Consider the following 27,960-nt stretch of genomic DNA (forward strand, 5'->3'; position numbering starts at 1 on the left):
ATTTTCTGTTTGGTTTGCATTATCTGTTTAAGGATTATAGCTGGCCTACTTGATCTGCCAATGCACTAGCCATGAGCCAATGTTGAATTTAGGTGTGCTTATGTAAGGCTCCTTCAAATTTCATTTGGCCTATGGATATTTGGTATAGCTTACTAGATGAAAGTTCCGTTTCAGAGAAACTGGAAGACCAGAATGTCCATATCCATATTTGAGCAACCGACTAAAGGACACCAGTGGAAGACACAGGCTACTTTTGTTCAAGCATTTGTAAAGGCCCGATTAAGCAGAAATAACTTAAGATGTGCAGTCTACAGAACTGAGCAAAAGCGGAGTGGCAAGGAACAGGCCATCTACCATATGCAGACTTTAGAGATGATCCCTCCCCCCAGTTCAATGTACTGGGCGATCTCGCAGAGCTCAGTGTGTCTCCTCACCTCCTCCCTGACACCCAAATAGATTTCGGCGTCCGTGTGGTTTGACAGCAAGCGAGCTGTTGTGTTCTCGATGAAGATAATTCTTCATCCTGACATCAAGGGCTGTCCGTCGCGTCGGAGAGGAGCATTATGGACAACTAAGATGGATTAATATCAAACTGATAAATTCTTCTTACGCAGAGGCAAGTGAGGTGGTTTGCCCTACATTTTGAGCATCATAACTGTATTTTTATCGTGGTGATGGTAGGGCATTGGCGTATACATTATTACGAGTATCCCGTACGCCGGTTTTAAAGACGTCGCCACTTAAATATAAATGTTTGTTTCATGCTTGCTTGGCTTAATACAGTGCTGTTTGCCCGACAAGGAAACATTTGTGTGTTGTGTTTTTTTCCTGTCGGTGTCAGTTACATATTATGATGTGCGCCACGGTCACAAAAATCCCTTACGCACTTCACCTCACTATGGCAGGCTACTATAGCACAGAAACTTAAAATATCACCGAAACTGTAGCATGATGTATGCACCTCATCGTGTTTTATGCTATATAGGGTTTTACATGTTTTAAGAGATAAGCCTTATATGTACTGTAACGATGGGATCGTCTTAAATAAACCCATTTGGCCAGTAGAGATGACCGTTCTTCTGTCCATGATGAAGGACCTCGTCGAATTTGTGACGCTGTTCATACAACTGTAGCCTACTGTATTTGTCTTTAGGCCATATTCAATGTTTAACATTAACTATGTTACAACAGCATTTTGCATTGTTATTGTGTATTTCAGGACAATTAATGAATGGTTGACTACACATCTGTTGCTATATTTCAGAAATACTCAGGGAAAGGGAAAGTGCAAGTTTAGGCTACTTCACGTAGATGAAGATTCATGTAGATGTAAGCTATAGCATGCGGCAGCCGCATGCATTTGAGTGATTTGTTGAAAGGCTGCAGTATGCCACAAACTATCGTGTTTTTAAATTAACTATGTATTACTGAGTGGTTATGGGGTATGTCTGTTTGTTCTGTCTGCTGAAGCTCACGTGTATGGTTGTGTGTCCGGCAGTGAGGCTGTCTGTCGATAGATGACTGGCCTCCCGCCATGGGCATGCAGGATGAGTGGGAGACGGAAGGCCAGCTGGTCACCGTGGACTTCCTCCTGCCCACCGGCATCTATCTCATGTTGGAAGTGTCGCGCAATGACACCATCGCTACCATCAAAAAGGTATGGTGTCAAGTCATACGCCATAAGTCATAAGATGAACGTAGGCTGTCTCCACATGTGTGATACAAGAGACGCCATATAACTAACCACTCACAACACAAATGTGAACTGTGCAGTCTAATTTAGTTATGAATTTCAAACAGGGTTTATTTGCAGTACAATCTACAATTCTAGTAAAAAATACATTTGGCATTCCTCCTCAACTCGGAGGTGTAACTTTTGTATTTGTTTGGTATGTTAGATAAAGTGGTTTATACTCTATATATGACTGTCACAACTCTTCCAAGCAATGACTGTCACAACTCCTCCAAGCAGAATTTATTTTCAGCATCTATGTACAGTGTGTTGGGTTTGAACATACTTAACTTGAAATGTTCCACTTTTTGGTTTGGTAGCCTATGTCAGATAGATGTGGTTTTATGCATTCTTCTGGAAATGACTGAATGTGTCACAAGCTTAATGTCAGTGAACGAATCGCAGGAGAACACTGAAGTCAAACAAAAGCCATGGAAAGAATATTGCTAGCAGACAGTTACCATTTAAAACTTCAAGGGAATGACTGAAAACATTGATGGTACTATTTAAAGTTTTGGACATAATACAGAGGGATGTATTGGTTGTATAAAGAGGGATGTATGTATAGGTTGTATAAGATGACACGGTTAGTGTTAATGTTGCTGTGAAGACAAAAAAAAGTAAAAGAAAAAAAAATGTGTTGGAGTGGACATCTTTAGTGGTTAAGTTTTTCAACTATATCAGTTACTGTGATGTTTGAATTGTCCAGGCTGGACCATTTTTGGTAGGCCTTGACTTAGTGTGATGCATATCTGAAGTGTACCCTTTGCTGAAAAAGTTCAACAACGTCAGCTATGTTTCTGAAAGTATGTCTCACGGACATTTGGCCTATATTTCAAAAACCTGGTATTTCCATTAAACTTGCCATGCTAATTCTATGCTTTCTTCGACATCAGACTAACATAATACAGAAACTCCTAATGTGGTCCAGTTTTCTGCCCACAGTAAGATTTTGATAATAATTGTGTTGAAGTGGTGTAGTTTTAAAATGAAACTTGAATTTGGGATCAAAATGTCAATTGTGCCAACAAATGGAATTTCTGCCTTTTTTTCCCAATTGTGTAGATGCTGCTAAGTCTAGGCACTAATTATAACATACAGTAATCCAATATAACCACATATTTTGAGGTACAGAGAGAAAGAGAATATGTAGAATGTCAAGTGTTTACCATGATCATAAAATTACCCCCTAGCAGTGTATATTCAAGTGAAAAAGCATTATCCAAGAATTGCTGCCTTTGTCTCTTTAACATTAGACAATTGTTTTGCATTTTTAAAACACCCAGTCAAAATCCCCATACCCAGACGGCCAGCTGTGTAGGATACAGTCATGAGGCGTATTGAATAGAACAGTGTGTCCACTGCGACTAAAACAGGCTTGGTTGCATCTCCAGTAAAGCCCTGTGAAGTGCAGTGCAGTGCATCTCCATTTTCACACGTTTGCTTTCTCTCTTATTTCCACTCTCCCGTGGTCACTGATAATTGCAGATGCTGTCATAGGCTAATTTCTGTGTATATGTGTATGTAAAAAAAAGTAGACGACGCGCGTGTGTGTGTGTGTCTGTACATGTAGTGCATGTGTCGAAAGACCACCTGTGTGTTTGTGTAGTATGTGTGTACAAATTTAGTGTGAGCTAACATGCATTTACCTAAATGACTGTGAATGACCACATATGTGTGTGTGTGGGTGTGTGCATGCATGTGTGTGTGCGCCTTGTGTATGTGTGTGTGTGTGTGTGTGTGTGCGCGTGCCTGTGTGCCTGTGTGTCTGTATATGTGGTGTGTGTGTTTGTGTCCCTCGCGTGTGTGTGCCTTGCGTACATGATGTGTGTGTGTGTGTGTGTGTTAGATGCTCTGGCGTCAAGCAAGGAGTGAGCCCCTGTACGGAGCGCTGGGTGACCCCGATGTGTACGTATTCACCTGCATCAACATAACAGCGGAGCGTGAGGACCTGGAGGATGAGCAGCGGCGGCTATGCGACGTGCGGCCCTTCCTGCCCATCCTGCGGCTGGTGGCCCGGGAGGGCGACCGTGTAGAGAAGCTCATCAATGCCCAGATCAGCCTCCTCATAGGCAAAGGTCAGGCCCCTCTATGTTAAAGTTAAAGTTTAAGTTGACTGATATTTAGCAGACGCTTTTATCCAAAGCGTCATGAACATGCAACGGCGGGAATTTTACCTGGGTCAACCGATTGTCAGTCAGTAACGTTACCACTGCTTCACCATGCCCCCATATGTCTGCTTCACCATGCCCCCATATGTCTGTCTGCTTTTCTATGCCCACCTGTCCTCCCAACGTCAGGCCATATTAACTATCGGTTAAAATCTTTCTGTTTTAGCTCTTCACTGTGTATCCAAATCTATTACCATTTTCATTGTGTGTTTACTTGAATAAATGACGTAGTTAGTGCTTAGTTCTTTGTTCTGCTGTTAGGTCAAACAGTAGAAAATATCTGTCTCATTGTGGCCTCTAGACACCCAGTTGTCATTAGTCTGCTTGGGTCTGACTGGCAGCTCATTGAATGGTAGATAGGAGCAGCTGCATGGTTCACATTCAATTTGTTTGTGTTTCTGCTATGTAAGATATGAGTCAGCCAGATGTGTTCTATCTTTATTTTTAATGTCTTAGCCTCCAGCAGATATTAAGTTCTCCATGAATCCTTTGTCCTTGCCTTGTTTTACTATCCCACCTGGTCAGTTGTTCATCAGCAGTTAGTGACAACAGTAATGAGACATGACACAAGAACCTGCTTATGTCATGTTAGGTCTGCATGAATTTGAGACACAGAAGAACCACGAGGTGAAAGAGTTCCGCACCAAGATACGCACGTTCTGCGAGGACCATGCCCAGGAGCGTCAGCGACTGCCGTGGCATGAGTGGATGGAGTACAACTTCCCCTGCGACCTTGAGCCCTGCCCTACAATGTCGCACAGCGGGAAGTTGCGCAACATCAAGAAGATCTTTGTCAACGTCAAGTTTGAAGCCAGTGAGGTTAGACTGCTGTTTTTGTTTTTGTTGTTGTTATTGTTTTCTGTTTTGCATATTTGTCCTCCTCAAACAAGCTAGAACTTGTTGGTTTGTGATATTTTAAGTTAGTATGATAAGGGTCAAAGAGCTTATCATGCTAACGTGTCTTGAGTGGGGACTCTCAACATTTTATGGTCTTACTTTCATTGGCCTACACATGGAAGTGTTTTTGACGGTGATTGACAAAACAACATTGAATTACTCTAACAGACTCTAGAGCGTAGTTTCCCCACCCACACTAAGCACCTTTGCAGTGTCAGTGAGCAGTCTCTCGACTCGCACCGTGCCAAATGTGAAAAGCAAAACCACTATGGCATTTCAAAGACCGAAAAACTCCAGAAAAACTCCTCACAGGTGAAAGACACATCAGACAGTCTGATGCCCACTGTTAACAGGCCTGAACATGCTTGTAGGGAATCTGGCGTGTGATTGGGTACACTAGAGGCACGCCTGACACTTGATACTCCTTGTATGCTGTGCATACATACATCTGTGTTTTCTTCCCTTCTTCTTCTTTAAATATTCATGCCATGCTTCCTGATTGATTTCTCTCTCTCTCTCTCTTTCTGTCTCTCTTTCTCTCTCTTTCCTCTCCATGGCGGAATCAAATGGCTCCACTTTCTGCACTTCCTCCAACCCACCCCCACCAACCCATCAGGAAAGCTTCATGCTTCAGCTGGAACCCCAGGACGTGCCGGCCACGCTGATTGGCAAGGCCCTGCGGAAGAAGGCCACAGTGTTCCGGCCGGCCAGCAAGGAGAAGCCAGAGGACTACACCCTGCAAATCATGGGGAGGTGGGAGTTTATCTATGGGAAGTACCCCTTCTGTCAGTTCAAGGTGAGTATCAGTAACACCATGTTTGGTAGAGTGGTTGTGCACACATCCCACCTTTCTTTAGGCCAGGTGCAGGACAAAGCATAAAAGTAAAACAAAAAAGAGGGAATGTTCTCACACCGGAGTTAAGCTCCTACATTTTTAATTAAAATCACCAACTATTTGACCACCAAAGGATCGAAACGTCGCTGGTTTTAATTAAAAAATTGTGAGCTAAACTCCAGTGTGTGGACGTTCCTTCTTTTTTGTTTTATATCAGTAACACCATACATGCCGGGTGTCAACTGCACTGAAATTCCACTGGATGTATTATCCAATGTTATTATTCAGGTTTGCACACCTCTATGAACCAGCATGCCTGTTTACTGGAACCTCTACTTCTTTAAACAGAAATTTTGAGTGAAGACTTCCCTATGAGTTAAAAATATGAAGTATTTGCATACTGTAGATGACAATGTCAGCCTCTTTACGAGAACACAGAGACCGAAGACCGTGTGTTGAATGCTTTTATGCAAAATCATTCCTTGTGTTAGTCCCTGATGTTAATTTTAGATTCAGATTGACTCTTGATTCAGAAACACTTCTCTTCACAGTGCCTGTGTATGTATGTGTGTGTGTGTGTGTGTGTGAGGGGGGTGAGGGGGGTGGGGGGTGGGTGTAATTGTTGATTTTGAAACTCCTGCTACCTGCAGTGGTGAGTCATAGCTGCACCAGGGCCCCTCAACAGTGAACTACAGATGGTGAACTACAGAGAGAGGCTAATGGGATTTCAGCTGCATTATATAAATGAACACAGACCGCGGGATCTGATTGTGATCGCACCCACTGCACTATTTTCTCTGGACCTGGATGTCTGGTCCTGCATGTGTGCTTCTTGGTGTATCAGGGCAGCTGCTTGCAACTAAGACACTTTCTCTCTCTCTCTCTCTCTCTGAATATTCCTGCAGTATATTTTCTCATGTCTGCATGCCGGTGTGCCCCCACATTTAATCATGGTTCATCGCTCTACCATCAGCAAGTATCAGGAAGAGCAGAGCTGCTTGAGCAACCAAGTTTCTCTGGGACGACCCTCGTCCAAACCTCCCCCACTGCCCATCAAGAAGGTGAGAGGCTTCGGTCTGGTATTAACAGAGGAACACACTTGTCTTCTGTCTCGTTGTAATTTTTAATTAAACCTGTGCTCTGGACTTTGACTTGGAAAAAAAAACATGCCTTGATGGTGTAGCTTACACAAAAAAAAATCAATTTAAAATGTTTTACACTATATCATGGCCAACTTCTCTGGGAGCTTAAGGGTACGTTCAGACTAAGCGTCTTTTTCTCAGCTGCCGGCGTCTGTTTTACATTATAACCCTATGGAGTAGACCGTGTTTTCAAAAAAGTCGTCGGCTTATTTTAAAACGCGACTGCAACCATCTTTTTCTGCAGCTCAGAAGTTGAGAAATGTTCAACTTTTAGCGGAAAAACGCCATACATCATGCTGTCTTTTTTACAGATGACCAATCACAAGCAGATTACCGAGACCTGTGGTTTCCCATGACAACCAAGTAAAAAATGGAGAAGGTGACAGAACCCCGGTTAAGAGGCCCTGTCCACACTAACCCGGGTAAATCTATAAACACATAAATAAGTAACCGTTTAGCCCTTCCATCCACATTAAAACGGCGAATTCCGACACTGAAGACGAAGCTTTTCAAAAACGATCGCTGAGGTGGATAAATGTGAAAATGTGACAGGTTCGCACTGTAGTGTGTACAGGATAAACGAAGGTTTTCAGAGAAGATGACGTTCGGTTGCCATGACACTGCCGCAAGCTTGTGCTCGAGATGAGACGCTCTTAATTAAATATGGCAGGTGAAATGGAAATGATGATCTCTCTGTACAATTTACTGATGTATCTTCGGTTACAACTCGTCATACTGTTTAATACATATTCGTTACTCCAACGCAGAAGGCGAGCGCTGTACTTGTTGTGCTTAAGCAATGGGAAAAAAACGCAAAGACGCTGCAAACCTTACATGGAGCGGCGTTTCTGGATAAGACCCGGCCGAACAGCTAGCTGGTGGGACAATTTTGTTAGCCAGACAGTGCTGCCAGAGGAGTGGAAAAAAAATGTTGGATGTCGAGAGGCAGCCTATACAAGTTAAGTGACATTTTGCGCCCGCACATAGAAGGCCAGACGACTCGCATGAGAGATCCAGTAGATGTGGTCAAAAAGGTTGCCTGTACTCTGTATTACCTGAGTGATGAAGGTAGGCTACGGAAAACAGCTAACTCTTTCGGCTTGGCCCGTCAAACTGTCTCCAAAATAATCAGAGATGTATGTAAAGCTATTGCCAATCACCTGGGTTCCGAATACATCACCCTGCCACTGACTGAGCCTGCCGTAGCGGACCTTACCTGCCATTTCTTTCAAGCCCATGGTATACCTCAGTGTATAGCAGCTATCGATGGCACACACATAGAAATGAAACAGCCTTTGTCAAATTCAATGGACTTCCTAAACAGAAAGAAGGAAGCTGTGTGTGATTACAAATACAGCTTCAGTGTCTGAGGCTATAGGGAATTGTTTGACATGACTTCACAACTTTACCATAACATACCAAAAGCAATAGCCAACATTTTCTCTTCCGCGACATTTTGTACCCACACATAACGTTAGTCACTTTGTCTATCGCAAAAAGACGCTTCCGGCTGCTTTTTGGAACAAGAACGCTGGCAGATTTTTTTTTTTAAAACTGAAAAAGCGGTCTGCATAACTTCTTTTGTCAGAAAAAGACGCTAAGTCTGAACGTACCCTAACAAGCGCAGCTGGCTTTAGGCCATTATGACATCACAGCCATTTAAGTCTACGGGGGAAAATTGAGCTTTTTGACATTTTTAATCCCCTATTTCTCAAAAACTATAAACTTTTAAGAAAATCTGAAAAAGTAACTCTCTTGTCCAACTCCAGACCTACAAAACGGTTATTTCAACATGTCTGTACGTTAAGCGGTTAGAGTCCCATTCATTCTTGAAAAGGTAAAAAGAAAAAAAGGTTATAATAATAATAATAAGAAGAAGAAGCCAGGAGATTTCAAGATAGTGGATTCCATCCACTATAACTATGTAACCAAAGGTTACAAACTAGCTTCACACATCAGAACTGCTTTTCCATTCCTACTGTGTCTTCAGTACACCACACCTTCTTGTTTACTTCTTCTGCAGAGCAACAGACTAATAGGAAATGAAAGTGAACTGAAAGAGCATTGATGTATTAGTGTCTGGTCCTTCCACTTTCTTTACAGCAAAATACATCCTCCCTACGCTCCATCCAAGAGCCTTTCTACATCCAGCTACTGCAGGGCAGCCGGGTCAATGCAGACGAAGGCATGAAGGTGTGTCTCTTTACGTAGTGTTTGTGTGGTTGCATGCTTGCAGTCAGGGGAAACGAAATGCTGAATAACTTGGGCTGAGTGTAGCTCATCTTTGGAGGTGACAAGGGGTAAGATTGTAACCGGTGCGGTCATGTGACCCAGGCCACACATTTCCCATAATTCATCAGAAGCGGTTGAGTGAAACTCATCAAAAACAGGAAGTGGGGAGGTACTATCTGGCTTTCACGGCTGCCTCTCGGGGGCCCAGATTCTTAGAAAAGGCCACTGTGTTCTGTTTTTTTAGTCTTATGGTAGAGAAATGAAAAGTCATGGTGGCTGTTTGTGACAGGCCATGTTGCCTGCTCTTGTCTTGAGCTTAACATATTTGTCATCCTCTTTGTCTCTCTCACTTTCTCACTCACACACACACAAACACAGACGTTTCCCCTATTTGTGTGTGTGTGTGTGTGTGTGTGTGTGTGTGTGTGTTGTGAATGCATCCCATTTTCAGTGCTGTGTCTTCACACACTGCTGTGCTGGCTCCATGTGGTGTTTGATGAGTGTAAGGGGTTATGAAGTGCTGTTTCAGCATCAGTCTATTTTCTGCTTTATGAGGACATTGCTGGTTTATATTTGGTTGTACAGCCTCATCGGACATCCGGCTTTTCCACTGAGTAGTCTCAGCAAATTGTGGCTCTGGTGAAAACAATGGTGTCCTCCTGGATGAGAAAGCTGTTCAAGATACTCTGCACTTTAGTGCTGCCTTGTCTGTGACCTTGTCTGCTTTGATGTGGAAGATGTAGTACATCTTAATGATTATTTGTATTAAAAAGATCATCAAAAATATTATTAATATTACAAATATGTTACATAGTTGGTCCCTCTCCTACACATTGTAAGTCAAATAAGACCAAGAAAAGAGACAGAGAATGAAGTATACATATCCAGGCTTTGAGTAATAACTTTTTAGCAGACGATGATGCCATGAAACACTTTATTACATGTTAACACAACAGCATCATGACATGGCCCATAACTGTTCTCTCAGCTCGTGGTCCAGGCAGGTCTGTTCCACGGGAGTGAGCTGCTGTGTAAGGTGGTGACCAGCAACGAGGTGAACGTCTGCTCGGAACCCGTTTGGGATCAGAAGCTGGTGTTCGACATCAGCGTGGGGGACCTGCCCCGCATGACTCGCCTCTGCTTTGCCCTGTACGCCGTCATCGCCACCACCAAGAAGCCTCGCTCCACCAAGAAGAAGAACAAGCGAGCAGTAAGAGCTAGAGTGGGATAATAGTGGGGTTGTGAGGGCAGGGCTTTAACAGAGACGGGGAAGCGAGCGCTCACAGTAAACTGAAACAATGCGTGCTGTGTCACACTATGTTTGAGGCTTTTCAGTTTAAAACAGTGACTTATCTGTTATGAAGTAGTCATTTATGACAGTGCACTGAATGGTTGGTGCCATTTTACTTAGTAGATCAGTAATACGTGTCTAGATCGTGGTAATTAGAGAAGGGTAGAAAAGTAGGATAAAGCACCGCACACTAGGTATGACTCCAATAATGTTTGTATCATTAATGGACAAAAGCGTAACCATAACCATAACCATTAAATTAACCAACATTTCAACCCCCAACAACATTCATTCAATCGTTGCCACCAGCAACTAAAAAAGACTTTACTGTATGTTTGCCTACATTGTCACAATCAGAGAATAGTGTCATCTAAATCTCTACAACTCATAATAACCTACAAATTGCTTAAAAGTTCTTTCTAAACAGTAACCTAGCAGTTGTTGTAGTAACAACTTGGTAACATGTTTGCAATAAAGTAGCAATATCTTCTAGTTAATATGTAATTATATTGCAACTACCGGTACGTGTTTACTTAGAGATGAAGATGATGAGCATGTCAATAAGATGAAAAGAGTATGTCAGTAATTGCAGCAGTATTGTGGACATAAAAGTATGGATAGGCATTTTAATAAATGTTAGAAAAAACAATACCGGTAATTCAGCCATTGGTGCAGTGCCAATTCTTGGTACACTGACAAGGAAATGGTATTAAATCTGTAGAATTTCCTCGTTTTGCAATTTCTACAAGAAGCCTTCCCTTGTTTCTGGGTGATGGCTGGGAAAACCATTAATTTCACCATCACATTTGGTTACTATACTGGTTCTTCCTCAATTTAAAATAATTCAGATTTCTGATACATAGACATGCTACTCTTACATGGTGGCCAACATAATACTGCCAGAATTACTGACAAATTCCTTAATTTCTTGAAGTAGCCTACAAAATGTATTAATTTAATTACATGTTAATTACAAGTTATGATATTTTGTTAGAGATTGCTATTACCACAGCAGTTGCTGGTATGGTTAAGTAATATCTTGGATAGTATAAGTTGGTGATTTTAGATCATTTTATTGCCACAATACTATCCAGTCATTCTACATCTAGCAAAAGCCCATAATAACATCCAGTGTAAAACTGACTGCAGTTGTCATGAAGTCAAAAGCACAGACTGAAATAAAATGCTTGTCTTTGTCACAAATGAAGACATCGAGTGTAGGATTTCTCAATGTTGTTACCGCAGATGTTGAAAAAACAATACACTTCCTGTAAAATCTGCGCTCTGATGTTCATTCATCATCTGCCTGTGCTTGTACTATGCAGTGATGTCCCAAACATACATCAGATTTTCACATTTATGAAAACAGCACTGTTAACAAAACGATCTGTCTTTTAAGTCATAGGTAATGTCAAGATATAATACCCGGTTTAGAAGGGGCCATACTATATTACTGTACTAGTATGTACAGTATGCTCCGCTAATATACTACTTTAGCTAACTCGTGGGACAGACAAGCATCACTGTAGAGAAAGAGGGTGGGTCAAGTGAAAACATCTGCCCCGTCCCCTCTCTTCTGTTCACTTATTCTTAGTGACAGTCCCCGACCAGCAGTGTCAGTATTGTAGTAGTAATAGGTGGCTGTTTACAACCCCCGCCATCCCACTTCTGCTTTCTGCTCTCCTCCTGGTCCTGCTTAGTCATGCTGTGCCAGTGCAGTGCGGGGAAAAGAGAAGCAGTCCGCTGTCTGCTGTCTGGTTGGCACTCGTTTTTTGTTATTTTCACAGCTACCTTCTATTTTTGCATACATGAGGTGTTAGCTAATGACTGCTGTGCATTTTCTGTGGAACATATTTTTCGTCTTGTGTTAAACATTTTAACAGTTTGAAGGCGAAAAGAATAGTTGGGCCATTAAAAAATAGACGAATAATGGTACAGAAACTTTCTGTGAAGACACTTTACATTGATACTTTATTTATGAAGTGTTATAATTCATTTTTTTAGTTCACCACACTGCCATGCTTAAAAGGTCATATTTATAAAAACATTATGGTAAAACTGACAGCCATTGTTATCTCTACGAATTTAGTATAAACCTAATCTGATGTTCTTTGAAATCGCAAGCATTTGGCATAACTTGACATAATATAATGCATGGATATAATGACAGTGACACAAAACTCTAGGCTACAAGAACATAAATGGGAAACACAGAACATTGTTGTAACAATTAGGGAAAGGTCCATTTACTTGTGAATTGAATTACTTCAAGACTTGGCACATTTAGACATTAAATATGGGGTCCGAACATTCCATCTGATACGTTACATTTTATGATGTTAATGGTTAAGACAAGTAATTCCTAAATCTTTGGACAATGTTTTTTGGTTGTTGGTTGTTACTCAGCTATCCTGTAAACTGTTTTATCATGAGAGGAAACATGCCACTGATATGGTGGCTCAACTTCATTTAGAGCCCATTTGTCTCAATTTAGATACTGTACTCATATTTAATTTTTGACATATAACGGTAAAGAATATAACAGCTTTATTTGGTACTTTCACATTTATCTGCATCTCTTCCATTATTTACAAAATAATGTCAATATTACTGTTGTGAATGGGATCATTTGAAATATTAGCATTATACAAAATAATATAACTAGTTTTTCTCAGTCGCTTTGGTGCTTTTCTCAGATCAGAATGAAAATTCTCATAACTATTAGTTCAACCTCCACAACATTTAGTCATTTGTGCACATCATAGTAGCAATTTCTCCTTCCTCTGAACAAATTGCAAATGCTTTTGAACATGAATCAGTTGCTTTGTCATGTCAATCAAAATTAACTATACTTATGGATGCTGAATAGTCGTTCCCAATAAAACTAATAGTCTTCATTTCATTGCTTGAGTCATTACATACAAAATTGGTGAACTAGTTATCAAATTCTGTCACAATGCTGTAGAATTGCAAAGAGCATATACAGTAAAACTGTGAAACATACATATTCAGTGTCTTATACTCACTTACTCCCCTAACTACAGCAATTTGTAACTTTACTGTAGTTTTCAAATGGCTGTATAAGTAGTGTATAGTGTTGTCTTGAGCATTTTCAGGTAGTGTCACCAAGTTCTGACCTTTTTTTGCATGGAAAAACACTGAGAGCATAAACTGTCGTAATGGAAAACATGACAAAGCCATTTGACTATCTTGTTCATAAACGATGGTGTCAAGACTTCTCATTTTGATGACACTGGCAGTTTCATTGACATAAATACTTGCTTTTGAAGAATGGACTATCCATTTTGAGCAAGTGACGTGCTTTTGCAGGTTATCCACTAGGTTTTGCAGTTTGCACTAATTGTTTTGAGAAATGCACTAACTGCTGTGCAAATGTTAATAGTGATGTGAGAAAAGCACCAAAGCGACTGAGAAAAACTGTAATTTATTTGTAATTTCCCTTTAAAAAAATATTGAACTTATTGTTACCGCTAATGGAAATTCTCTGTAGGAGTTACCAAGCTGTTCATGTAGTATAGAGATGCGTTAGTGGTTGTTTATCACTTTGGCTTGGTCGTTATTCATCTGAAGACTCAATCAGGACGTGCAGGTGCTGTGATGGTGCTCATGAAATGAAAGTGATATTTGAATCACCGTCTCAGTGGAAAGTTTGTGCTCTGATTGCTTGTGTCTGTCCACCAGGACTGTCCTTTGGCCTGGGTCAACACCATGGTCTTTGACTATAAGGACCAGCTGAAGACCGGGGAGGTATCTTTATCCACATGGCCATCAGTACCAGGTGCCTATTTCATGACCACTGTTTTGTTAATAATAGTAGGCCTACAATACATACAACTGCTGTACTATGTGTTACAGTATGTACTGGAACGGTTATTTTTATTAGTCAGTGTAGTAGTCTTTAGGCCTAAAATGTCTGAAAATGGTAAAAACAAATGTTGATCAGTGTTTCCCAAAGTCCCAAAGGAAGATATCCTGAAATGTTTAGTTTATTCACATGGAGTAAAGAAGCCATGGCTAATTACAATTTCAGAAGGTGGAATGTGAGAATTTGACCACCCCCCCCCCCCCCCCCACACACACACACACACACACACACACAAAAAATTTGGAACTAGTTTGGAACTCACTATCAGTGGAACTTTGCACGTGAAGAAATGCCCATTTCAGACTTCTGACTCTTTCTGGCTTTTTTGCTGTTTAAGTAAAAGAGAGAGAAGCAACTATTACCAAGCAAAGCATTAAACCAGGCCCTTATTTTGCACCATCCAAACTCATGGTATGATAGATCTGATGAGTAATTCTTTCTGTTTTGCTCAGCTTTGCCATAGCTGTGGGTTAATGAGTACGAGCTTAGTGGTGTGACACAGTAACTGTCAAGGTTGGACGGTTAACGCTGAGGAGTTGCGGTCGGTGTGTGTGTGTGTGAGCGTGTGTGTGTGTGTGAGTGAGGGTCGCGAGAGGCTGTTCCCGTAGCTCAGTGTGTTGTGCTCTCCTCTTTCCCACCCTGTGCGCAGATGATAAGAGTGACCTCCTGAACCCCATGGGCACGGTGGAAAAGAACCCCAACATCGACAGCACCGCGTGCTTGCTCATCCACTTCCCCATCATCCGACCACATCCTCTCTGCTATCCCCCTCTTGTCCAGGCAAGACCCACTACTGGGCACATGCATGTCTGGTGTGCGTGTGCGTGTGCGTGTGTGCATGTGTGCGTGTGCGTGTGTGTGTGTGTGATCAATGCACAAACACTATTCATAACAGGCCAAACCGTATGTGTATGTATGTGTGTATAAGTGATCAAATGTAGGTTTAGATATACTGTATACTCACATTTCTGCATATACACACACTCACATATCTCTAAGGTGTTTACATCGTTGAATATTGTCATCAGTCTATTTTGTTGTATTTTGTCTACGTACTTCACCTCACTTGGAAAAAAAATCTGCTCAGTCACTCACTCAGTCTTTCCTCCATGTTTAGATAAGTGAGATGGAGACCAATGGAGAGAAGGTTGCTACCACAAAAGAGGAGGTAAGAAGAGAAGGGAACCTATGAGCATGGGCACAATTTATGGGGGGGTCACTCCTAAAACGAATGTGTTAAAAACGACACAACTTGCGTTGTTTTTAGCACACCTCTGTGTCCAGATAGGGACAACACAGTTTGTGTTGTTTCCTTGTTTTATTTGTTACACAATATGTGTTGAAAATAAAACAACTCGCATTAAAAACAACACAACTTCCTATGTTTTTAACACTACCATGTGTCCAGGTGGGAACAACACATCCGCTTTAAGAGTGTACTGTCCTGCTTAGATTTTCCACATAGGACGGCAGAATGTTGAGATGTTGCCATTTATTTGCAAATAGATCAGAATTTAGTAGTTGCGTGTGATTGGTTTATTCAAATTCACTTCACCAGAGAGGTCTCGCCCATTCCAGAGTCACTGTCTTGACGTAGCTTTCTGTCGGGAGATTACGCTCTCAAACTCGGGCCCCATACGCGTCTTACAAATAGATTTGGTTCCAAATTCACAGCAATTGTGCTTGTTCTGCTTTGCTTGTTACATTATTCATCTTCCAAATATCACATGGTAATAAAGCAAAACCGCATTGGGCTGTCCATTGGTGCTAGATGCTAGTTTCTGTGATAAGCGGTTCACGAGAAAACTAACCCTGAATTTGCATTAAATTTACATATTGACATTCTGCCTACAGTTCTGCATCCATCTCTACAACCATTCTTTTCGGTTGATTAGCTCACAAACAGCTTCACTCACTCCACCACTTTCCAATCACACCTACACCCTTGCCTACGAGTACACCACCCATATGGTGCTAAACTGTCAGCATGCCTCAGTGCTATTGTAAACGGCGAGAACACTTAATACGACTTGACACAATTCAAGGTTGCACTGTTTTTATGCTGATATACCCTGCCATGTCAAACTTGAAAGAATGAATGAATCTGAATCTTAAATAGCTCTGAAGATGTAATCCATTCTGATTGATTGTTTTTGTTGATTACTGTCTGCATGCTTATTCTCTCTCGTCTTTCGCCTCACCTCTGGATTCTGTACCTCCCCAGTATAGATAGATAGATAGATAGATAGATCGATCTTTATTGTCATTCTATGCGATACAACAAAATTCTGTTGTAGCCATACTCTCCAAATTCCAAATAGCAGCATAGAGTAAGATAAAAGATAATATATAAATATATATATATATATATATATATATATATATATATATATATATATATATATATATATATACACACACACATACACCATTACATTCTCACCCTCGCACATACATCTCGCACATACAATTTCATTCCATGTTCTCAAATAAATAGCTAAAAAACGGAAACAGTAAACACAGCAGCTATTGCACAGAGTCTGATTGCACCGAGAGGGTAAGGGGTGTGTGTATGTTTTTATGATTGTATGTGTGAATGTGTGTATGATTTCTGTAATATGTTCATTACAGTATATGAAGCTGAAAGAGATTGTGGACAACAAGAATTTCACAGAGATCTTCGAGGACGAGAAAGAGCTTCTATGGAAGATGCGGACAGAGGTGCGACGTCTCTACCCCGAAAGCCTCTCCAAGCTCTTGCTCGTCACCAAGTGGAACAAGCATGAGGACGTGGCTCAGGTAAAAACTACACTTCCCATCAACACCAGCACCACATGGGCCAGTGTGTCCTTATGGGTTTGTTTGAGAGAGCAGGGTTAGAGTATATGTACTGTAGTTTTTTTCTTTGTAATGTTTGATTTTGGGTCACTGGGTTGGCTTTTGCGGTTGATTGTAGTTCATTGTGGTTTTAGGTTACCCATTAACTAGTTCATTCATACATCTTCATTTTTTTAAGTTGTTGTTTACTTGAAGTGCATCCCCATTCTTGTTCTTTATCTGAAAATAAGCACCTCAAACACAAGGGGATTTCATAAACAGCACTTCCTAGAGCAAAGTTGTTGATCAGTAGTGAGATTAGCAGTTCCTTATCAAGTGTCTGTGTCTGCCGATCAGATGGTGAGTCTGCTGTGGAACTGGCCCGACCTGCCGGCCATTCACGCTCTGGAGCTGCTCGATTATTGCTTCCCTGACCCACATGTCCGATCCTTCACTATCCGCTGCCTGAGGAAACTGCGGTAGGCTCAGCACCAAGCACTGCATCCGCCCCAAGTGTTTCACTGTCTTATTTGAGCTATCTTTTAATCATCTGCGTTCTAGCTCATTATGTCTACATTACTGGGTACTCGTTTTCTCAGAAAATCGAAGGACTGCCGCATATAACTCAATGACTGCCTCAGGCAAAAAGCCTCAAAAGGAAGAATTGTCTAAGAGTTGTTGTGCAACACATACATGGTTCCTCGTCATGGCAGGAAGTATTAGACCGACTTGTCTGATTTGTCTTGACCAAAATGAAAATGACGGGTAAACGTTGTTTCTTTGGAAAGGAAAGTTAAGGAAGGAAAATAAAACTGTTCCAAAAAGATGGTTCTACAGTATGACCACTATACCAAGCTGTTCTGGTAGCATGGTATACAGAGTTAGACTCTTCACAGTGTTACCCAAATGACTGTCTCTCTCGCTTCTTTACAGGGACGAAGAGCTCTTCCAGTATCTCCTGCAGCTTGTCCAGGTCCTAAAGTACGAGTCTTACCTGGACTGTGATCTGGCCAGATTTCTCCTGGAGAGATCCCTGTCCAACAAGAAGATAGGTCACTTCCTTTTCTGGCATCTCAGGTAAGCCTATGGACCCTTTCAAGAGAGTTCCATTATCAGCATCATAGTTGGCCCCACAAGACTTCCTTTTTAACATTCCATATGTTATCTTAATGCAGAGGAAGTAGATTGGGGCCCAAATAGAACGTTCAAGCATTGTTTTTGTTTACCTTGTTGAAAGGGTCTATAGAAGCCCTGAACTGCCACTGCCTCTGCTCTGTGAAGAGAAAGATAGATACAGTAGGGGTTTTAATTTATCCTTTCGGAAATGTGTCTTACACCACACAGCTTGTCAGATGGACAGACAACAACAGGACAGCCACACACTCACATAACACCCACACTAAAGCAATGCATAACACCTACAGTAGTATCTCTACATTATTGAGTAGTAAAGTGCAGCGTCATCAGTGGCATTTTAATAAAGTGCAGTATAGTACTCAAGGACTGACCCGAGCGGTGTGCTTCCTCCTCAGGTCTGAAATGCATGTGTCTTCGGTCAGTCTGCGCTTTGGCCTCATCCTCGAAGCATACTGTCGAGGGAGCATCTATCATATGAAGGGTCTGGTGAAGCAGGTGAGGATAGAAGCATTAAACTATGGCCAGTATGAGGGGTCAGGTCTTGTATGCCTGAGGTTCTCATTCCACTTTAAATATAGCTGCATAATATAGTGTGCAGCAGTGCAGTGCACCAGTGCTGGTACCGTATGCAATACAAGCTTCTGAAAGGATACAATATGCCTGCTTAAAAAAATCTATACACTGACATCAATGAATGTAAAAACAGTTAATATCAATATTTTTTTTTATATCGTTATCATTTGTTTTTGCCACTCTTTCCCACTCTATTTCTCTCTCTCCTTCTCTCTCTCTGTCTCTCTCATTTTATATCCACTGTTTGCTGACAGAATGAGGCTCTGAATAAAATGAAAGCCCTGAACGACTTTGTGAAGTCTGGTTCTCAGAAGGCCTCACGGCAACAGACCACAGCAGACATGCAAATATGCATCAAACAGGAGGCCTACTTGGAGGCCCTGTCTGACCTGCTGTCGCCGCTCAACCCCAGCATCATCCTCTCAGAGATCTGGTAATGCGCCTGCGCCTCCACTTCCTACTTTTCTACTTTCTCAAACGTTGTTTTGCAGCAGGAAACACTAATTGGGCTACTGATGGGCAAAGTGCAAAGTCTTAAGTCTAACTAAAGCAAATGCAATAAACAGGCAAAATCAGTTGGCTAATTCAACACCATGGGTAATGCTTTAAGCACAAACATGTATGAAACCGTTCAATGCTCCCACATGCAACATGATAGCTGTAGTTCATGCACAAGAATACTTCTTGTTTACGGACTTTGCACTTTTCCCACCAGGGTCCAATGTGTGACAAATATGCTTGTTACTAAAAAAGCTAGTTTAGTCCGCACACTATATGGCCAAGATGGTGTGATGATCAGTCAATCAGCGTTATATTTTTGGTGAAGTTGTTTATTCAGATGACTGGGATATAAATAATATATTCTCTGAGACCACTGCTTACCGGTACTTTGCAATAGCGGATTATAAAACAAACAAAAGTCACAAAATGACTACCCAAAACTGAACCAGTAGGACCACAGGATCTGCCTATTAATTATGTATCCAAACCAAGGCCACGCTGCAGTACACTGTATATGCAGAGGTGCTGTGGGGAGAAAACTGAACAGTGTAGTATTCATTCACTGTCACTTCAAGTGTGGATACTTAGATTATTGTTCATGGCGAATCAAGGCTCAGAGCCTGCTGTGCTGTGTGTTGTTTGTGGTAGTCTCCATGTCTGGTGTTGCTTTGCTTTGATGTAGCTGATAATGTGGGATTTTTCTAGAAGTTGCGTGTAGCAAATTATTTGTTTTGTGGTTATGGACATTGCAAAAGTTTTCACCTGTACTTCCCCTTTTCTGCCCAAGAGGTTCTATCTAGAGTGTTGGTATGATACTGCTTCAGTTGATCGCGCCATTATAAACACACGTGAACATCATGTTAGCTGACCACATGACTGAAATAAGTGTCCCTCTTCTTGTTTTTAGTGCAGACCGGTGCAAGTTCATGGACTCTAAAATGAAGCCCCTTTGGCTGATGTACAAAAACAAGTGGATGTCGTCGGACACTGTGGGACTCATTTTCAAAAATGGAGATGGTGAGAGAAGCGCTCATTTACTTTCTACTGTTGTCTGTCCGCCACAAAGGCTCTGCTCTGACCACATTTAAATGATGGCATTCAAGGGTTGATGAAGGTCTGCAGTGATTGCAGCGTGGGTTATGTTATGTGTTATTGCTTTCAGACCTACGCCAGGACATGCTGGCCCTCCAGATGATTCAGCTGATGGACATTTTGTGGAAGAAGGAGGGGCTGGACCTGAGGTTTGTGGTTTGTTTGCCAACTTTGTCAAAGCAACGGCATTTCTTTGTGACGGTTACATGGAAGAAAAACACACACACACACAAAAAACAAAAATGTTGCTGAATCACTCTGTGTCTTTCTCTCCGTCTCCCTCCTCCCTGATGCACACTCATCCCCCCAGGATGGTCCCCTACGGGTGCCTCTCCACGGGCAACAAGACGGGCCTGATCGAGGTGGTGAAGAACTCGGACACCATCGCCAACATCCAGCTCTACAACAGCACCAGCGCTGCCACGGCTGCCTTCAACAAGGATGCCCTGCTCAACTGGCTCAAGTCCAAGAACCCTGGGTGAGCAGCACACTTTCAGTTACCGCTAACCCTGCACCAGCGTCTCACTTTTAGCAGCGCCTGCTGCACAAAGCTACCACTGATTTAGCCTTGGGAAATTACCCTAAGAGGTCATGCTCTATTTCTTATACGGTACCACACAGCTGGAGGCGCTAACAACAGTGCTAAATATAAAAATGTCAAGCTTCACTTAGAGCAGATGTTTTTGTGTAGTGTTTGCTTCTCCTTCAGCTGTTGTTGGTTACGTTTTGCTGTGCAGCATTGAAAGTGTGTTTGTGCAATTCGGCATGATGATCGGACTTCGTGGTGCAACATGGGATGCCTTTAGCTCAGCTATGGACCCTTTCATCAATAAAAGCAAAAACAATGCTTGAACGTTCTATTTGGGCCCCAATCTACTTCCTCTGCATTAAGATAACATATGGAATGTTAAAACGGAAGTCTTGTGGGGCCAACTATGATGCTGATAATGGAACTCTCTTGGAAGGGTCCATAGGAATGCTGGAGTGGCTGCCTTTGGCTGAGGGTGGAGTGAAGGAGCTCTGGGTTGACGGCAGGATGTTGGCCACGTGCGGCAGGGCCCAGGCACTGAAGGCCATGCCAGTGTGTGTGCTCGCCAACGGAGGGAGACTCTGGTCCCCTCGGGGTAAATTATCAATCAGATGACGGGCTGTGCTGACGCTGATCACCGTCATTGCCCTCTGTGGTAGACGTCATGTTTGGTCTTGAAAAGGACCTTTTGTTAACCAGCCTGGTATACACTATGTGTGTGTGTGCATGGATGTCTGCGTTGATGTTTTTTTTTTTTTTTTTTTTTTTTTTTTTTTTTTTTTTTAAGACATGTTGCACCCCCTTATTTGCACAACCATAATTGTGTGCATAGCAGTTGTTGGCAGATGCAGACATTTGGTTTTCACAGAAAGCTTGGTTGAAATGAATGTTCACTTGATCTTTGTGGTTAGACGTAGAGGAGATTATGTTTAGGACATCGCTCATGGTGAAGGTCACTGCCAATGTGTGTGAAAGAAGAGAATAGGCTGCCATTAGTTGCATTAGTAACAGAAAGAGTGCATGTAATCACTTGAGATTAAATCAGCAGTATGTTTATGCTTCTGTTTTTTCTATGAAGACCCTGCTTGCTTTGCTTTACTTAAACATGCTCAAGGGAGACAGGTTATTAGTACTCAAAGTTATTACCACTGGATTCCCCCCATTGGATTCCACTGCTTATTTGAATGAATGCAAATGTGGGTTGCAAGCATTGTGAAATGGCGTATGGAGTCATGGTCCAGTGACATCTTCCTGTTGTGGGGATTACCATTGCGGCAGCACTGTGTGTTTCGTTCTAGTGCAGGTTCTGCAGTCTCTAGTGGCTGTCCGAGGGAAGCCTTAAGAAGTGAGAAGCTCTCGTGCGGTTGCAGAAGATTCAAGGGGGGAAATGCACTTTGCCTTTTTTAGTTGTTGTTTGTTGAACCCACAGGAAGCGTTGGCTCATTTGGTGGCACTGTACTTCAGATACGCATGCAACATGTTGCTGCAATTATTAAACAGGGTGAACCAGGCCAGGGTGCGCCTATACTGGGACAATGAAATGGGGTGCTGTCAATCATCTGTTGCTTGCAGACCCGTGCTGCGCTTTATCTGCAAATGTTCAACAGAGAGCTAAGGAACTTCCTCTGACTCAGCATGTCTCTCTCTTTTTCCCTCTGTGTGTGTGTGTGTGTGTGTGTGTGTGTGTGTGTGTGTGTGTGTGTGTGTGTGTATGCACATACACATTGTACTGTGTGTGCGTGTGTGTGTGTGTTTGTGTTTTTGTGTGTGGTTGTGTGTGTGCATGTGTGTGTGTGCATACGCGTTGTATTGTATGTGTGTGTGTTTGTGTTTGTGTGTGTGCTTGTGTGTGCATGTGTGTGTGTGTGCATACGCATTCTACTGTATGTGTGTGTGTGTGTGTGTGTGTGCATTCCTTACCTTTACTCTCTTTCCAACAGGGACAAACTTGATGAAGCCATTGAGGAGTTTACACTGTCTTGTGCTGGTTACTGTGTAGCTACGTATGTCTTGGGCATTGCAGACCGGCACAGTGACAATATCATGATAAGGGAATCGGGGCAGGTAATCGTCAAATTCTTTGTCTGAACAGATTTTTTTACCTTCATATTTCTGTCCCCATATGTCTGTTGCAAGACATTGAGTAGATGCTTAAGAGTTAGGCTGTTTACCATGGACATTTCCCGAACTTGTAAAAGCTTAAAGAATTCACATTAGTGTGTGATTCCTTTTGTGTGGGAGACATTCTCACACTCATTTGTACATGGTTCAAATGTCATTAATGTCAATGTTTTTCATTCTTAGTGTAATCTAATCTAGACTACTCGGACATGAGAAATTTACTGTTATAGCAGCCTCTAACAATTAGGATCACTAATAATAATAATAATAATAATAATAATACATGTATAAAGTAGTTAATACCTTTTGCTCTTTCATATTTACACAAATATGATATGTATACTAACAATAATTAATACAAATACATTTAAATCAAATTATTTACTGTAAAATCATAACATCTGTAAGATTTTTTATCCTCAGAAGTTCCTTCACGTGTCTCATCAGTGTCCTCTTTCTCTTTGCTCTCCAAGCTGTTCCACATTGACTTTGGGCATTTCCTGGGCAACTTCAAGACCAAATTTCGGATCAACAGGGAGCGTGTGCCTTTCATCCTGACGTATGACTTTGTCCATGTGATTCAAGAGGGAAAGACCAATAACAGTGAGAAGTTTGAAAGGTGACAGAAAACCTACAGATATCTCATAATATGTGAATATATGATATAACTGCTATGACATAGTCCTCTTTATTTCTAATGCACGTCAATGCTACCTACAAATCACAGCAGCAATCAGTGTTCTGGAGCTAAATGAAGTTATCTTTTAATTTCTCTCTCTCTTTTCTCTCTCTCTCTCTCTCTCTCTCTCTCCCTCTCCCTATCTCTCTCTCTCTCTCAGGTTCCGGGAGTGCTGTGAGCAGGCCTATAAGATCCTGTGCAGGAATGGAATCTTGTTTGTGAACCTCTTTGCTCTCATGAGAGCAGCTGGACTTCCTGAGCTCAGCTCGGCTAAAGACATCCAGTACCTGAAGGTAGGGTACAACACAGCACAATACAGCTCAGGCAATAACACACCTACTGTAGACAAGTTGCTCACCCAACATTATGTCTTCAAGGAACTGTATGTAAGAAATGTATTTCAATTAATCATAAAATGGCCCTGATATGTCACTAGACATTAAGAAATCATGTTAATTTCAAATACTTATATCACTGACAACAGTAGTCCGGCCAGGATATTGTCATTTAAAAAGTGAAGTTGCAGCCCTCAACTGATGTTGATGTTGTCATGTTGTCTTTTGGCCTGATGCGCCACCCTCCACCTATCTACTAATCACAAAGTCAGTAGTGTTTCGGCATCCGGGTTGCCAGCTCTGCCAGTCAGAGGGGAGGGGAAGTAGATACACCGCTCTACAGTAATTTGAAAGTGATTGTAGTACCAGTTTTGGCCACAATCTTACATACGGTTCCTTTAACTAACTACAGTTACGTATTAATACACAAAGCACTGTGATCTCCCTCTTGTACAACGGGTACGATTACCAGTACTCCAAAACCAAACACTCCAAGAAATGTTCTTAAGTAGCGACATGGTTATCTACACATATGCTAATTACATAGCGTTTTTTCAGTGAGATAATGCAATGCATGTTATAGTAAGTGCTTTGTAAAAACTTTTACTCCTACTGTTCGTATAGCTAGGATTAATCACAACAGGATAATGTGAATTTATTATATTTTGTTTGTATAGTGTCAAGATACTTTAGAATAGTTGTATAATATCCTTTATTAAATAAGCATTTATTTCAGACATTTATTCTTCTCATTATCCTCCAGGATTCACTGGCCTTAGGGAAGTCCGAGGAAGAAGCACTGAAGAATTTCAAAGTCAAGTTCAATGAAGCTTTGAGAGAGAGCTGGAAGACCAAGGTCAACTGGATGATGCACGCTTTATCCAAAGACAACAGGTGAAGGGACAAACGGAAGAACCTTTTAGAGCCATACAAGATGGAAATTGCACTGCAGTTTGTCCTGAGTGAGTTCTTCAGAATAATCCCAGGCCGCTATCAAACTGGCATGACTTCCCTCAAATCCTGTGCAAATGCTCATCATCAGCATATACCATATTCATTTGAGTCAGATTTATGATCTCAACGCTGCATTACTTGTCTCTGTACATTAACGCTTATAGAAGAAAAAAGATACTTTAATGAAATGGATATGTACAAATAATGCCCACTTCATTGTCATTGCCCTCTTTAACTACCATATACAAGGTCAAACTTGTAGATTGATACTCTTCAAATAAATGGCAGGCCATTGTTATCCAAATAGGGCCGCTATTTCTGTTACGGGGTTCTCAACGAAGCGAAGCCATTATAAACTGAAAGAGCAATGAAGGTCTTTTTCACTTTGCAGTGACATCTAGTGGTATCTCAGAGTAAGTGCACTTTAAATGTGCTGCAGCCCCCTTCAGATAAAAATACGCCCTGAGTGCCTATCCTATTTATTTTTCTATTTATTAAGATGTGGTTTATGAAATCATGTTTTCAACATTAAGCTTGATTTTGTATTTAATTCTGAAAATCGGTTTTGTTGTCACAGGACGAGATTACATGTAAAACATCACTCAAAGTCAGTGCAGAGATTATGAAGCTGATTATTAGAAGCTGAATAACCAAAATCACCAATCAACTAAACTCATACACATATACACACACACATACACACACACCCAGGACATGTAGGACAAGTGGGAAATCATGTCAATTTGATTGACTTAAATGTGTCTATTCCTTAAAACCCACTTTAATGAATGTTTACAGTTTCCATTAGTTAAGTCATGGAATGACCTATGTTAATTTCTTAGAAGGACCAGAAGACCTTAATAAGCCATTTGGACTGATCAGACCTGATCAGTGAATATTGTTGATTGCTGCGGAATTGTGAAATGCATTTAAAAGGTTGCTTATTCAACCTATGTATCGCAGCCATTAACTTATTAAATACACTCACGAAAGACCACTATGCTAGTTCTCTCTTCACGGAGGGAACAAAAAACTTTGGAGCTGTATTTGTGGGTTAAAGATGTAGAGATGTAGAACATACTTGGGTGACACATTAAGTGTTAATTTTAATTTTAAGTTTACGTGTTTTCAATAGTTTCATTGTTCATTGGTGTTCTGAATTTTCTGGTTGTCTATATTACTGTTTGCTTAGAGATGATACATTTTATATTTGTGTTACTTCTGCTTGACAGAGACACATTGGGATGAAATATGAACAATGAGTGCTAAAAGTTGTTGTTTTTTGAAAATATTTTTTTATTGTGTTATTGCTGATAGAGCCTTAAGTGTCTGAACCCTGCCTTGAGAGAAGGATGATGCATTGTGTGTATGATGAGCAAAAGGCTTATTTTTCTGTGAAGATGGTCAAATGTACAGTGACAGTAAGTCAATACCCATTCTTGCGCTTTTTTGTGGTAAACTGAAGTTTGCAGACATAAGCCAGTTCTAAATACATTTTCTTGAATCTTTTGTAATAAGACTGATATAGCTTTGCCATGAACTGTATCTAATTGACTAATGGCATTCTGTGGCCCATAAATAGTCAGCCTTCAAGAGTATACAGTAGATGCTATGACATCTGACTGGCTGTTTGTGCATCCACAAGTCTAACAATCACTGATAACTGTAATATGACTGAGCCAAGTTTTAGACAAAGTGATTGGACATCTTGTCCCCTTGGAATTATAAGGTTCTATTTCCACCTCACCTTATGAAGTTGTCACAGAATAAGAATATGTCAATAACTCAATTTTGACAGAAATGTCAGATAGAACCTTATAATTCTAAGTGGTCGATCTGCTCTCATGATAACATCTGCCATGACCTGTTCATGATAGCATTATGTCACTCAAGCCAAGGCAAGGCATTTCAATTCATGTAACTACTGAGGGGTCACTTCATCTTAGATCAATGGAATTGGTCTACCTCTTGAACTAAAATTCAGGGTAAGTTAGTGAAATATAAATCACTGGAGATAAGAAATATGTAGTGGAGCTTTTTAGTCTGTTTTAGCGCTGTATGTTCCATTGATTAAGTTGTAAGCTACTATGTGCCTGAGCCTCTTATTTATGATTCGCTCTTTTAACTCATCAATGTAGGCTATGTACAAAGCCATCATATGGCCAAATTACACTCTGACATAAGTATATGTAAGGACATAGTAATAAACAATGTCTGACAATGTCTGACACTGCACTATAGGAAATAAGTTATTTCTAATGGTTAAAAAAGATATATAAACAAGTTTTGGGGGTAGGTATTTTGTGTGTTTCATGTTATGGAAGGCGTAACATAAAACATACATGTGTCTGTATATATCTCAAGTCATCCCTTCTCTTGTATCCCCATTGCCCCATGACATTGTTGGCCACAGGAAGGGTTTTTACAACCTAAACAGTAATTTCAGGAGTCTGAATCAAATCAGTCAAAAGTATATGCAGGCATGGTGGAGCAATGGAAACGTCATGTCTGATGTTTGGTCGTCCCAGGTTCAATTCCCGAACCCCTTTGCGAGTTTGTCGCTTTGGATAAAAGTGTGTGTTTAAATACCGGTCAATCTTTGAATCCTTGAATCAGTCTGATATGAAAACAGTAGAGGCACATCCTTCTTGTAAGAGCTCATGATGATGGTTTTTGTCTGATTTAGGTCCTCATATTTATTTGCTCCCAGTCTACCTTTAGCTCTTATTTGGATGTGCAATATTATGTGAGGGGTAGATTAAACAAACCTACTGTGTTGATATCTGATAACTGTTATGGGAGGGGATTGTACAGTGTAATTGAAAAGTTTTTTGTACTCCTGCCACTTATAGTATGAAGAAGTATTTTGGGATGATGAGAGAATTCTTATCATAGTGATATATGAGGGAGGGATGTTGCTTTACTGGTGTGAGCATTCATTGTCATTATTTGAAGAACAGCACATTGAGTGTGCATCTGTTGATACCAAAATGTGTCAGATATATAAAATGCTATAAAATGGAAATGAAAACTAAA

The 27,960-nt window shown here is 41.1% G+C and overlaps 1 protein-coding gene across 1 annotated transcript; it reads left to right on the forward strand.

The window, feature by feature from the left end:
• The first annotated feature begins 410 nt into the window (after positions 1-410).
• On the forward strand, positions 411-27,960 carry pik3cd (phosphatidylinositol-4,5-bisphosphate 3-kinase, catalytic subunit delta). The gene is made up of 23 exons (XM_042099269.1): positions 411-616; positions 1,499-1,657; positions 3,582-3,810; positions 4,496-4,722; positions 5,417-5,596; positions 6,541-6,696; positions 8,881-8,970; positions 9,998-10,219; positions 14,003-14,099; positions 14,836-14,966; positions 15,304-15,354; positions 16,818-16,985; positions 17,361-17,482; positions 17,937-18,080; positions 18,536-18,635; positions 18,968-19,146; positions 20,122-20,231; positions 20,377-20,455; positions 20,617-20,784; positions 22,776-22,899; positions 23,430-23,575; positions 23,796-23,928; positions 24,734-27,960. The coding sequence occupies exons 2-23, from the start codon at positions 1,535-1,537 to the stop codon at positions 24,866-24,868; spliced, it is 3,114 nt and encodes a 1,037-aa protein (XP_041955203.1). The 5' UTR covers positions 411-616; positions 1,499-1,534; the 3' UTR covers positions 24,869-27,960.

This window comes from Alosa sapidissima, chromosome 7, assembly GCF_018492685.1.
Source record: "Alosa sapidissima isolate fAloSap1 chromosome 7, fAloSap1.pri, whole genome shotgun sequence".
Taxonomy (NCBI): Eukaryota; Metazoa; Chordata; class Actinopteri; order Clupeiformes; family Clupeidae; genus Alosa; species Alosa sapidissima.

What these genes read in the sequence shown, in the direction of transcription:
- pik3cd (XM_042099269.1), top strand. Translation starts at nt 1,535, where the DNA reads ATGGGCATGCAGGATGAGTGGGAGACGGAAGGCCAGCTGGTCACCGTG. An exon ending in CCCCACTGCCCATCAAGAAG is followed by an intron (nt 6,697 to 8,880) that starts GTGAGAGGCTTC and finishes CTTTCTTTACAG; the next exon opens with CAAAATACATCCTCCCTACG. An exon ending in TGAAGGGTCTGGTGAAGCAG is followed by an intron (nt 18,636 to 18,967) that starts GTGAGGATAGAA and finishes GTTTGCTGACAG; the next exon opens with AATGAGGCTCTGAATAAAAT.